Below are 14,512 nucleotides of genomic sequence, written 5' to 3'. Positions count from 1 at the left end.
GTATGTCTCACTGCCATGCAGTGGAATTCATTTTGGATCGCCTTTGGTTAATGAGTCAAGTTGAAGGCTTGGAGACAGCCTTTTCAGGACCATCAAGATGTTCTTCAAGTATTCCTGAGCTTTGGATTTAGTATCAGACATTAAAGAGTGGCAGCATGGATACACATCTGCTTTAGTTATGCAGCAGTACCTTTTTAGCTAAGACAGGCTGATGGTCCCTTCCTGTGGTATGATGGGGCCTGTGGGGAAATGGAGATAGCATTCTCTGTTGTTGTTTAGAGAAAGTTATCCCAACAGCGCATGCCCCTTAGTCTCTCCCAGAGATGCTAAAACCAGAGCCTGCTGACTACCAGGTGGAACGTCTACATTTTGGGTATTCCATTTTAAAACATCCCTCATAACTATCAGCTGGAGAACACATTACCTTAAGCAAAGTATGCATCTCCTATTCAGAGGAGACATACACCATGAGAGTGAACTGGTTTGACCTGGTTCCAGTACCTATTGGTGCCTTCCTTATACTCCTTAAGATTTATTTAATAATAGAATATTCTGGTCCTCAGTTTGGTGGCTATTAGATGCCCCTATGACAGAAGACCCACCCTTCACCACTGATAAAATGCATGATTGGAAGGAACGCTCTTCCTATGTCTTCACCACCCAGGCACTAGAGCTGCAACCCAAACAAGAGACTGTCCAGCCTTGACCCCAGCATAGATCTGGGGAGGTTATGAGGCTGAAAGCAGAGCCTGAGAGTAAAAATATTAGACTCTTGTGACACAAGTATATCACAAGTTCACAATATGTAACATATGAATGATTATGATGCACAACAGGGCTAGTCTATTTATTCTTGTTTGCTGATACAGAAGACATCTAACATTTTACTTAATATGAATATTTTTCTACACAGGTGATATTAAAGGAGACACGGTGAATGGACTTTCCTTTGGACCCTATATCTTTTACACTCTCCCAGTCTGTGAATATTTCAAGAAGATCAACTTTGCTTGTCCAATCGACCGTTCCATCCAAGAGGTACATAAATGGCTAAAGAATGAATCAGATGCCCTGGACTGGAGCGGAATTGGAAAGATGGTGGGGGAACTTCAGGGCTGTGGGTAAGGATTCTACTAAGTATTACAACTGTCCATCTATGTTTTGCTATGCAGATTACCTTTGCAAAACTGTCACGGCTGCCATGGCCACTCCATGGGTGTGCTTATGAGGCTGTGCTCAGGAAATATAGACACACACACAGGACAATGTCTATTTTTTTGTGGTACTCATGGCTTGGTGTTCGGGCTTGGCAGAGACAAAAAAAAACACACCCAGAGGCCAGTAATTTGCCTGCTATTCATGGATACCTATATAGCTGAGGATTTTGTTGCTAAATTATGTTATTATGATCTTCAATTTTTGTTGCTAACACAACTGAGTTTGTGGTACTTACTCTACGTACCGTGCCTGCCACCAGTCTAATGGGGAGTAGAGGGGCTTGTTTCTTTTTTTCACGCAGCCTTGCCGTTCAATAAAAGGTATTTCAAAATTTGCGAAAAAATGGATATCTGTTATATGAGAATTCTTACTTCTGGGGGTTTCTGTTGTTCCCAAAAACAAATCAGGTCTCATAAATCACCATGAGGAGAATATTATCACATCAAAATCACATCACTGGCCAGTTGCATCCATGAGCCTACAGTTGTCATAAGCCAACCCCGTTCAATTAAACCACACTTTAATTTGTGATAAACTGTTTGCAGTGTCCACCTACTTTTCGTTCCTATTTTGACTACTAGGGGCTGGTTTTATGACTCTGACTCTGTCCTGAGCGCTGCTAACCAGATCAAGGTATTCAATAAGACACGGGGTATTCAAACTACCTATAAGTCCCTAGTATAGAACAGGGAACGGAGGTTTAGAGCCGCATTAGATTTTCTAAACTGAAGTGTGCACTACTATGGTTACTGCTGTCCTTTTAAAAGCCGGTCCATTTTAAATTTAAAATATAGCCAAATTCAACTTTGGATTTAAAGGTACTGTGAAATTATTACTCTACCTTATTTGACATATACGTCACCCCTAAGATCTCCTGTAGGTGCCCCAGGGGCAGGGAGCCTTGTGCGTTAAAGCAGGGACATCATAAAAGTTGTTTTAGAAACCCTGGTTAGGGAAAAAAAACAATTTAATTCTATCCCATTGTAGTGAATGGCTCCATAGGCTAACATTGTCGCATTTTATTTGTGTACTAGCAGCCCATCCCGACGTTGTCCGGGTATGAAATAGAATGAGTGTAATGTGTGTATTTCGCAAGGGCAATTTATTTTAAAATCTTGCGGTAGACAAAATTTTTTGTTTCATTAGAATAGGGACGGAGAAGGCCCAGCTGCAGCCCTGGTTGATGTTAGCAGGCACGTGTAATTGGTGTACTGATTCGCCGCCTGAGGCCGGCTAGAGCCCTGGTTGATGGTAGCAGGCGCGTGCAATTTCGTTGAATGAGAGAGTTCAGTAACAGCGCATAGGAGAGGCTGCAGTAACGTTACTTAACAGGCCTCCAGGTGAACGCGTTTGTCACGCCCCAGCACACGGCCACAGCAGACGATGTTCTGATTAATGTACGACCCACATGGCATGAAGGGCGGAACATTGCACACGCCCCCAGTGTTTCTCACGCCCCCAGCATGCCCCTTGGTGCGGCGCAATTGCGTTCACTTGACATGAAGGCCGGACACATGCCCCCAGCGTGTCACGCCCCCAGTGTGCCCCTTGATGCTGGGCAGCAACGTAATTGGCGCTTGTATGTACGACTCATATGGCATGAAGGGCAGGCACATGCCCCCAGCATTTGTGACGCCCCAGCACACACCCACAGCCCACGATGTGATGGCAGTACCACATGCCCCCAGCATTAGTCACGTCCCCAGCCCACGCCCACAGCACAACGTAGACACGCCCACAAGGGACTACTTTGCTGGCACGGTTCTTTTACCTTTTAAATGTATAGAGGAGTTGAGCGCTCGACCTCGGACCTGGGGATCTGGGTTCGAGTCTTGGTAACGACGCCAAACATCCTGTCATTCTGGGCAAATCACTTAATCTCCCCATGCCTAACAAAAATGAATGTGTGTCCTCATGTAACATAACTGGTGTTATGTAAAGCGCTCTGATACCTGATTAAGTTTGGGTCAAGTTTGCGCTATATAAAACTCTGCAAAAAAAATAAAAAAATATGGTGGCCGTCTGCATAGCCTATGTCCTTCTGCTGCAACTGCCCTTTCCAACGCTTTATTGGGTGTTGTGATTGGTGCTGTGGTTACTGAGATTACCCGCCTCAAAGGTTTGGGCTCTCTCTTTATAATATTAGTACGGATAAATATTGAAAGGAGCCAAGTACACATATATTTCAATGTAAGACACAAAATACGTTTTTGAGCTTTCTTTTCTGTGAGCCAAATTCGAGACTAGTAGCTTTTCTCTTGTGATAGGCCAGCCTCAACCCAGGCTGGCCAGGCTCCTTCAATGAGGTATGAAAAGCCCTGCTAGAGAGACAATGGGTGTCCTGTGGACAAAGAAGAACAAGCTGCAGAGCAGATGGTAGGAGGCTGTGAGGTGTAGCTAAACTGGTCTTAAAAGCAAGAATGACACTTTAAGGCAGCGTAGGTTGACCTCCACATCCTGCCACCACAACCGCAAAGGAGGCCTGTTATTATAATAGGGAGAGGATTGGAAGGGGAGTGTTTAGGAACATTAGACATGCTGGTAGGTTAAGTTTATTTGATCCAGTTCCTCCCGAGAGGATTTCTCCATTTTGGATTTTGAGGGAACAGTGCTTTCTGGGTCAATACTATGCCTCAATTTGGAGGAAGTGGTCATGGACCTGGGTGGCGTGTTGCATCCCATTGGTCAGGGGTGCCCCCTGCTTGATGTCCAGGACCAGTCTATCAATATGGAAGAGCATCATAGCGCCTCAGATCTGCTACCTGACGCTGCAAAGTGAAGAAGGAATGCCCTGCTGGACTCTGGATCTGCTCCCAAAGGGAGGCACTCTGAAGAACTGCACCTTCTGAACAATTTGATACTAAAATCATAAGGATGTTGCTTTGCTTCAGGAAGAATTAATGAGTGGACTCCCTGCAATTACAGGTTAACAGAGCCCACCTGCATCCTCTCAACCAAGAGTCCCATCGGGATGTGGCCAAGTGCATTTGTGGGAATTGTATTCCAGACATCCAAAGGGCCATCTAGGAGATTCCAGACCCTCCTATTTGCGTTTTGGACACGTTCAACCCTCTTCGAGAGTCAAGCCGCCTAACTTCAACCGCGACTTGCTGTGTATTTCAGGTTCATCCTGCTGAAAGCCCTGGAGCTCCAGACTTCCAGGATTTGTCCAGGGCCTTGTGGTGTAACAATTTGTTGATATTGAATCGAAATTGGCCTGCTGGAGGGGTCCGCTTGAAGTCAAGTGAAAAATCAACCAGAATAGTTTCTAAGTCTGAAGTTAACATTTTGACTGAGGCCTCCTAGTGAGTGTATCCTCAAACTTTGTTCTGGTCAAGCACGACCAGATGTCCTAATGTGTTATTATATATTTTTTAGGAAAGTGTTTATTCATAAAAAGTCTATATCTCTGGTTCCCTACGTTGGATTTCTATCATTTCGGTGTCTATTTCATTATAAAAATATAGTCTTTTGTTTATAAATTAGAGTTGTATTTTTATTGTGTGTTGTGTCTTACATATTTTATGTATTGATGTTATAATTGCTTTACACATCTGTCTCCTAAGTTATTCCTGCCTGCTTGTTGCCAGCTACTGAAGGTTGAACAAGGGAATAATTTATTGAGTCCTTGTTTGACCCTTTTATTGTTTCTGTGGCCTTATTACTAGTGGTAAGTCTCTATTTATCGCTACTAAGATTGCAGTTTCCAACACAGCCAATAGAGAATTGTTAGCTATTAACGTAGCATGTGAAGAACTTCATCGCAATCTACAGTTAGCCAGTAGCTCAAGCATTGTCTGCTAAACAGTTACATTGGGTACATTGTTTGAATGATCATGACTTCATTATCACTTTCAGTCTGAGAAAAAAGAATGGGATAGCAGGTACCATCTCTCAAATGAACTCTCTGTTCACCCCACTTCTAGAATACCCAATGAGAAACGTGTGGGAGTAATGGCACCTATTTAATTTGTGACTCAATTTCATTGAGAACAGGTCCCTGACGAAGAAGAGAGATGTTAACACAACATTCTAGTATCTTAAGTTAATATAGTTGAATTTCTGCCCACAAAAGAGCTACAAGACCAGGTTTTACAGTCTACCCACTCTAGTCATTTAGCCATCCAGGAGAGAAAATACTCTAGATTTTGTAACACACCATTTTTGCTGGCCTAAAATACAAAAAATCACAAAGAGATGTGTAGAGATTTGTGCAACATGTGCTTAATTTAAGGTTTCCCATGCAGCATCCACTGGGATAATGCAACCTGTTCCGGTTCCACCATGTCTGTGACATACAGTTTACCGCACTTGATTAATTGAATACCATTCTGGTAACTGTCGATAATTTACCTAAAATAACATATTTCTGCTTCTTAAAGTATTGTTGTATGCAAAACGATTAGCTGAGGTCGGTAGTTTGGCTGCATGGGGTCCCTTCAGTGCCTATTTCAGACTGGGGTTGGCAGTTTGTTTCACATTTTTGGATAACCCTTTGTGACTTCATAGGTATTGACGTTAGATTATCTTCCAATAACCACCTGCATACAGATGGTAAAACTGAGAGAATAAATCAATCTCTGGAACAGTACTTAAGATGTACTACCTTGCAGGAGAATTGTGGTTGGGATTGGAATACAGAGTTTGCATGAAATAATTTGACCTGCAAATCTTCAGTTTTCTCTACCAATGTAGTGCCCACAGCTCATGTATTCAATAAACACCTAATTCACATTCATGCAACTGCAAACACCAATCTATAACAAGCCAAAAACGTATTTAAGGAGTTTGCCAACAAACATAGGTAACCAGAACTATTGTGCAACATTGAGAATCAAGTTTGGTTATCAACCAAATATTTATGCCTTGGACATTTTAAGAGATCAAGAGTGATTAATCCTGTTTCTCTAAAACATTACCTTCCCACCATAATACCAATGCATCCAGTGTTTCATATTTCATTGATCAAGCCATTAACTGAAGGGACCACCTTACCAAACACACCCCCTCCAATAGAAATGAGAGGTCATGCAGAATATGAGGTTAGAGCTATTCCATTCTTTAAAAGAGTTCGATGACATCTATTCTGCCTTGTTGATTCGAATGGTAATTAAAGAATGTTGGTGTTGAATCCTGTCATTCTGATCTCCTGATTTTGGAAGTGCTGATTTAGTTTTGCACTGACATGCATCCGTATACACTGTTAATTTCACGTCCTCAGGCTGCGTTGTGAATGTTGAGAGCAAGTGGTAAAGGGTTTTGGATTGGTATCAATCTCACTATTTTAAAAGCAAACATACAAAAAGTATTTGAATCTTTATGACATGCATTTATTTGGCTGATGACTGCTTACTCACATTATATGGTGTGCTTCATCACAGGGTTCAACATGTAGCACTTGGAAGTATCCATAGGTGCTCTGCATTTGAACCTTGCAGTCAGTCATTCAGGGAGTCAATATGAAGACTGCATTGAATGCATGCTTTTCATCATCATCAAATATCAACATGCCTCAAAATATGTCTGAAGCTTAGCTTCGGACACTTTTAGCTTTGCTTTGATACCACAAAAATGACACCACTAAAAACTGATTTTAGGTTCTTTACATTCACAATCTTAAATTAAACTTCATGGTGATGTGTTGAATATTACACCTGATAGTCTAAGAACATACAAACCCACCTCCACAATGACACCCCCAGTGGACAGACTGGCAGATTGACAGATCATATGACAAAGCCACTTTGGTTTCACCTTATGCTCCTACAAAGTTATGCAGAGGTAATTGTATGGGCGAGTGTCTCTGGATCTTTTCAAGCTTATATATAGTTACATATGATTAAAAGTAGGGCCAATAAGGCGGGAAGGTGTACACTGAAAGCTGCTATTGACTTTTGGATTATGGAATTCTCTGGACCTAGTTTCCCTTTTCAAGTGCATGTAGGTTGAAAGAAAAGTACACAAACATGTCAGTAGATTACCTTGGTTGCACTACAATACAGTTTCTCTATATGAAAGAGATATAAATCAGTATATTGGGATATTAGACATTAACTTGTGGCTGCAGAGGTTGGCTTTGCAAGACCACTTTATGAGACATTCCATTGTAATATTTACCCTCACTTTCAGGGTCACGCCAACCAGGAAGGAGTGGGTTCATTGGTAAAATGGATCACTCAGATGGGAAGAGCATATTATGCATCTTTCAAAGGCATCTGAACCAAACAACCCTACAAACACCAAACCTGTGCACTAAGTGTATCAGTATGCAAGTAGTTTGCATTGTTTTTAAAGATCAATGAGCAGCACATCAGGACACAAGAGAAAGATATAAAAAGGAAAAGAGTCATATGTTTGCTAGAGTGGATCATTTATGTTAATTGCTTTGCTACTTCTTCTACTGTGCCTACTGTGCCTCCGATGGGACGGTTTTAAAATAGCTACAGGTCGGTTGTAGATTCTGGTTTAGAGTCAGCATAAAGGCCAGCAACAGTGTAAGACGAAAATTATCCAACATTGTTAAAACACAGTGACATAGGAGAAGTAAAATTGTTGAACAGAAGGCAGACATTTTTCACATGTTCCTTTGAAGCAACTTGATAATAATAACTTCCCTGTACCAATCGAGGAGTGTTGGGTGCCTGCTTGGTCCTGGAGATGGCTGGCATGCTCAAAGTACTGAAAGAAAATCTGCAAGCTATTGAATCTAAGATTTATCATCTTACACTAAGAATGGATTACTTTAAAAGCTAAATTGACAAACAAAGCATCAGAGTGATGGATGTGGTGTCCAGGGTACCAACACCCAGCTGATCTCACAAAAGAACATACATTTATGAATGATAACATGAAAGACAGACCAGGCTACAACAACATCAGGATCATAGGCATGGCCAACACAGAAAGCTCAGCAAAAATGGAACCTCTTTTGGCAATACTGCTTGGATACATGTTTGCATACAAGACATTTTCAACAGTTTTCATTATTGAGATAGTCTATGCCTGCCTGGACTCCAAACCAATCATAGCCCTGTTGCAAAATGTTAGGGACAGGGAGAACATTTTGAAGCTAAATAGGAAACATCTGGATCTCTAATATAATTGCTCCCTAGTTCCATTCCAGCCAGATTTTATACATCTTTTGCAAGAAGCCAGATGTAATTAAGAAGAAACAAGAAATAACTTTGTAAATAATTGATCAGCCAAATTAAGAGGGGACAATAATTAGAAGGCACATGTATTTATTTAATCTGAGTCAGGGTTGGAATTCATGAGGACCAACATTCAACCACAATCTGGAATGAACTTGTGTGCCAACTTTCCAGTTGCTGCCTGCGGTGGCCAGAGACATAAATCAGCGGGCAGTGATAACGATTGAAGATTCTGAAATCAGTACACACTTTGTATCTTGATACAGCTATTGATAGCTAACTATGAATATCCAAGTAGTAATTATCAGCTTTAATGTGTGACAAATATCCATGTGTAATACGTTATACGATCATGGCTGTTATTCAATATATAGAAAACCAAAACAAATAAGTGCATTATCCATCAGGCCTCGATGTGTACAAAATTATAAAGGCAAAGCCCACAATGGTTTATTAGGTTAGATTTGTTCATCATGGCTCTTAGAAAGAACATAATACATTAATAAATATCTAGTCCATCCTGGATGGACATTCACTCTCTGGCAACCCCAGAACTCTTTTCTTATGCTGTCAATCCAACTGTCACTCTTGGTAAAAGAAACATTTTACTCTATTTCTTCTACACAAAAGATATTTTTCATCACCTAGAAAAAATAAAGTTAAGTATAGATGGTACTCAAAGTTGCTGTTGTATGCATCATTTAGAATGATATATATGTACAGAAGTGATGTATCCAAAATGTAACAAACGTACATCTAAAAAATTACAGATTATCTCTTATAGAATTGTTGACATTTTGACCCTACTTGCTATTTACAGCATCTCCTCAGAACAAAAAAATCCATTTTGCACCTCACCTATTATGTAAAAATGTAGAGAGAAACTAATATACTATGTGCATAAGACACATCAGTTGTACTTACAAATTACTAAATAAACCTCAACTTCCAAGCAATGTACAGTCAAGTGAGGCCGTAATGCCAGCAGAGGGTTAGGGGAAGGATGTGGAGAGCCCTCATTGGAGTCCAAGAGGCAGTATTTAGGATGTTCAGTTTCACAAGATATAAAGTGTAAGGCCTGCCTATAGAAAACATTTTTTCCAATGTTATTGATGTATATTCTCAATTCACATTTCTAATATAGGAAGCAGGGGCCAAGATTTTCCTGTCATATCAAGCTTGGATTTCTTTGTAAGGGTAAGATTGTTGATAAGTTACACATCCATGATGACATATGGTAGGTGAAAAATAGATGCCAGATTTCAGACTATACTATTTCTCAGATTATGGTAGGTTGAGTAATAGGTTCTTGGTTAGTATTTAAGGCCTTTAGACAGGAATAACAAGGGCATAGCGGTTAATGATGTTGACTAAATTGTTTCCAGGAGCAAGAAGTGCTACCTTGTAAGCTATTTTGGTTCACAGAACGTGATAGGAAGAGCAGAAAGGATAGCAAACATTTACAAGTAAGATACATGTGATGCACTGGAGAAGGAATTTGTAAGAGAGAGAGGGGAGCTTGCAGATTATGACTCCCAACAGAATACATTCATGCAACTAGTGTGTGCTATGAACATAAATTGATTAACACTCTTCCTTGACAGCAATCATTAATAAACTTCACATGAACATATCATTTGGGTTTCCTGATAATTAAATCTGAACATTCTGGTGAAGGGACCGAGAAAACCTGGTGAGAACCTATGTAGAATGTAAACCATTTGTGCAAAAATTCAACAGATGGTGCTATTAAGTTTTTTCATTGAAATTAAATGACAAGTGTTTTAGGCCATCACTGGTACAGTTAATATTACAAAAAAATACACCCGAGTGATATTCTTGCAAATGTTACTTGAGCCTCAATATGTAAGTCAGATGATATTTTGTTAACGATATTGTAATAAAAAATGTAGGGAGACACCCTTTATGAAGAAAAGGGAATGGGTTTGTAATCAACAAATAACAAGAGTTCCCTTTTCCTGGTGTTAAGTGACAGATAATACTAATTTCATAGTCTTTCTGTCAAATCGTATTTTACGATAGCCTATTGAGTATAATCAGATTGGAGTCCCACACCGCAAAGTAACACATTTACAAAAATATCGTCAGTATAGATAATTTGCTTTCCCCACATGAATATTCATAATTTTAAACAATTTCAAATCTACATCAGTAGTGAAGAAAAGATATTAAAAGGTTTTACAATTTTTATATATGAGGTTTATTATAGCAAGAAACTGATTTTTTACATTCATTAACATTCCATAAAAACAAATTATCACATACAATTTATTAAAAACATGATATTGTAATTCTTTATTTAAAAAAAATATTTTTAAGAAAAAGCACAAAACTGTTGACGCGGCGTTTCGGTGAAAGAGTTGGTCACCTTCTTCAGGACAATGCTTTCTAAGGTTTAAAAACAATCTACACAAAGAAAATTAAAAATGTATTACTAAACAGTCTTTTAAGAAAAACCTCTATATCTTATTGCGCCATATTATATTTACAGTGTCTAGCTAACTACACTTCTGTTCACTATATGTTATACCTTAACTTACGAACATACGTTTCCATCTTTAAGACTAGTTGTCCTAGTTCACACAATATGATTGTTTACTACTATTACATCATCTTACACAAGAGTAATAGATATGGTGGACGAAAATTCGAAAAAGGGGGTGCTACATACACATTAATTACATCTTGAACTATTTGTTACTCTGTGGGCTCAAATGTTTTGACATACTCTGCTGGGAAGCCTTTTTTTTAACACACATGTGGAGAGGCAATGTTAAGATTACAATTTCTGGCTAAAATGCCATGTAATTTCAACATAGAGATGACAGGATTGATGGACGTCCACAGAGTTTTTATGAAGATTATAAATATTTTATTTCATTGCAGTGCATCCACAGCCAACTTGTTTCGCCCAACACGGGTTTCTTCAGGGCTATAAATAGTACATAATATAAACATATATAAATATTTTATGCATATCATACACAGGATTTAAAAACTAGTTTACAAACACAACTATACACAGACATATTAAAAAAAGGCAATGCCAAACATTACAAATTACATATATACAATTTTAAAAAGGACAAGAGACTGAAGAGGATTTGTTTTATACTAGTACCGAGAAAGGGTCTCTCCTTAATTTTTGTTCTAAAGGATTCCTTCTCACAGTACTTCTATGTTCTATGTTTTTAATACATGCATAAGAAATTCAAATTACCCTATATACTTTTGGAAGAATGAAATAATCAGAAGACCATTCCAGCTATCAGTACTTAGAACCCAGTCTCAAAGAGAAGTGTCTCTCACACAGAGAGAGGAACAGAGAGAGTGAGAGAAACTCCCTTCAGACTGTACTACATGTTTGGCCATGTTATTTTCTACAGGCAAAACAAAAAGTAAAGAATAGGAAAGTGTGATTCTTATTACAGATTGTTTATTCTGGACCAGCTACCTCTTTAATGGCTAGAGTATTTGTGCATGATATAAATTCTGTATAACATATCATGTGCTATATAAATAACATTTACAGTTACAAATCACAGTTTTAAGTGCTATATAAATAACATTTGTAATTAAAATGTGGATTGTTTTACCTCTTTAATTTAGGAAATGGCAATTTCTCATGATACCTAACATTGTTTAGATGTAGTGGCCATGGTTGCATAGAGGGGTATCTTAATTTCATCTGAGATCCTAATGAGGTTAAACGGGGCATAAGCAACATCGATGGACTTATGAACACTTCTGCTGTCTCAGGTCCATTATATTGATTGTTTTAATTGCCCAGGAGTTGACATTATGGACAGGAGGAGTGGGAATAATGTAAGTGGTGGTCTGGCCAATTTCCCGGGATCAGGCTCCATTTTTAGTTTTCCTTCCTTGGTGAATATCAGACTAAGTGTGGCTCCTTTTGAGTGAGTGGGTGAGAAGTGTACTTAAGGGAGATCATCATTGAGTAGAAGGAAAAAAACCTGCTTAGCAGGTTTGTCACATCCATCTTGTAGTATATGTTAAGGGCACTCTAAGAAGTTGGTCTGTGAACAGAATGATGGTGTGAAATGTGATGTTCCTCATATCTGCAAACTTCACTTGCACTGACAGACATTGAAAGATGTAGAACTGCTTATAGTGTAAAAACTTGAATTGAAATGTGCATCTGTTAAATGAAGGAGTGTCACTCCGCCTAGTGGAGGTGGGGTCCATTATCATCTGCCAGTGGTTTGGAGGAGATTCTACTGGGTTGATAGCTGTTGCTGCTTCTTGCATGTATGAGAGGTTAGAGTCACATGGAGGGTTGACTGATAGCAAAGGAGATGACTGCTCTCACAGTGAGGCTTCAGTATTGTGTGATGTGACGTAGTGAAACGTTGATTGTAAATTCATCTGGCAATGACCACATTTCTCTTTATATGGATGTTCTTTGCATTGCAGGTATTGGTGTCTCAAAACATACACAATGCTCTTGTATGTCAAGCAAACAACTAATTCCAAAAATGGCAACAATTATACCAGCATGTGTAATAGGAAACCAAGGGAGACAGACATGCAAAGATATCTAAATGTTGAGTTCCTAAACCAGAGATTTCTCCAGAGAATAGAGTTATACAAAGTGTGCAGCACCAGTCATGGGGACAGCCATCTTGAAATGGTCTATACATTTTTATATACTATACATGAAGATGATTATATTCATATTACAGAACATCTTTTAGTCAACCATTTACAACATGTTAATATCATTATATCTCCTTGCTTTCAGTGAATCATGGATTGAGAAGCAACAAATATTACAAAGAAAAGTCAACCAAGTTTTTATATGTGATGTCATGAGCAGTAACCCGCTGTCGCCTATCATCCAGCCCCCGGCTGACTGTCTGATCTTGGCACACTGTTTGGAGAACCTTGTCAGGGACAAGAAGTCCTTCTGCAAAGCTTTGAAAAATGTCTCCACGCTGTTAAAGACCAAAGGAAATCTCATAATGATTGCTGCCTTAGAAGCCACTTTTTTTATGGTTGGTGATGTAAAATTTCCTCTTCTCTGCATGGATGAGGATTTTCTGAGAGATGCGCTCATTAGGGCTGGTTATGCCATCAAGGAATTTCACATTATTCATCGGAAACAAAAAAGTTTGTATTATCTAGCAGATTATAAATGTTTTGTAATTTTAAAAGCATGCAAAGAAAGAGAGGTGTAACATTTCAATAGATGAATAGGAAACTCCACGAGGTACACTGATGAAAAAATCAGCTCGGACTAGTATAAAATGATTATTTTTGTCAATTTTTCCTAAGACCTTTTTATTAATTTCTTTACAATTATAGTGAAATGTTGGTAAACCATAAAAATGGTCTATCAAGCTGGAAATACAATGCTGAGTAACAATGGTGTGGAGAAATGTTAGTAAGCAATGCTGTCATCCCACCTCCTGCACATTACTTCCTCATGACTCCTTGAGTTTTGATTTTAATTACAATGCAAGAATCTAGATCCTCGTACAGGCAATAATAGTCAGAAGCCAGAGACCAGACTGGGCTAGTGCTGAGTTTTCTGGGTAAATGTGCCAGTAGTCCATATTAACTTCATTGAGGGAGGTTGAGCATGCACTCAAATTTTCTATATACCAGTTTTACAAATGACGATGTTAATTTACCCTACTGAAGTGAGGGTCGTATATTGAAATTCATTATTTTTAAACATAAATTAGAAGTATTTAAGGATGAATATGTTGAGGTTGTTTACAAGAGTGAGCCAAATGACATAAATACATTGTGCATTCTGCTTCTGGTACTGACTCACTCTAATCAAAGATTGCTTCACACTGATTGAACACTCTGGGTGTATGGAAACTGATCATTGATAGGGCTAGCTCATGTAATGCAGATGTTCTCATCAAACAGATTGGGAAGAGAGTGACACCAATGGCTGTACGATGGGTGGGACACATCCTGTACTGAAGGAGCCCTGGACCACAGTTATACCCTGCATGCTCTGGGCTCCAGCGGGAGCAAGGGCTAGATGTGGCCTTTAACAATATTGTTTGCCCAGAGATCACTGAGTGCTGCCAGAGGTCATACCCTGTGAGGTCTGGACAGTCAGACTTGAGGAAGGCTGAGGCTGG

General features: G+C 39.2%; 1 protein-coding gene across 1 annotated transcript in view; it reads left to right on the top strand.

Moving 5' to 3' along the window:
- LOC144752073 (nicotinamide N-methyltransferase-like) overlaps window positions 1–13,991 on the top strand; it is a 42,606-nt gene extending 28,615 nt beyond the window's left edge. Inside the window, exons 2-3 of the mRNA XM_078640022.1 lie at window positions 914–1,121; window positions 13,153–13,991. Of these exons, the coding sequence (XP_078496148.1) occupies window positions 914–1,121; window positions 13,153–13,588 (644 nt within the window). The 3' untranslated portion in view covers window positions 13,589–13,991. The remainder of the gene's footprint in view (window positions 1–913; window positions 1,122–13,152) is intronic.
- The last annotated feature ends 521 nt before the right edge of the window (window positions 13,992–14,512 follow it).

The sequence above is a fragment of the Lissotriton helveticus genome, chromosome 4_2 (assembly GCF_964261635.1).
Source record: "Lissotriton helveticus chromosome 4_2, aLisHel1.1, whole genome shotgun sequence".
Taxonomy (NCBI): domain Eukaryota; kingdom Metazoa; phylum Chordata; class Amphibia; order Caudata; family Salamandridae; genus Lissotriton; species Lissotriton helveticus.
This window is presented reverse-complemented; position numbering and strand designations above follow the sequence as displayed.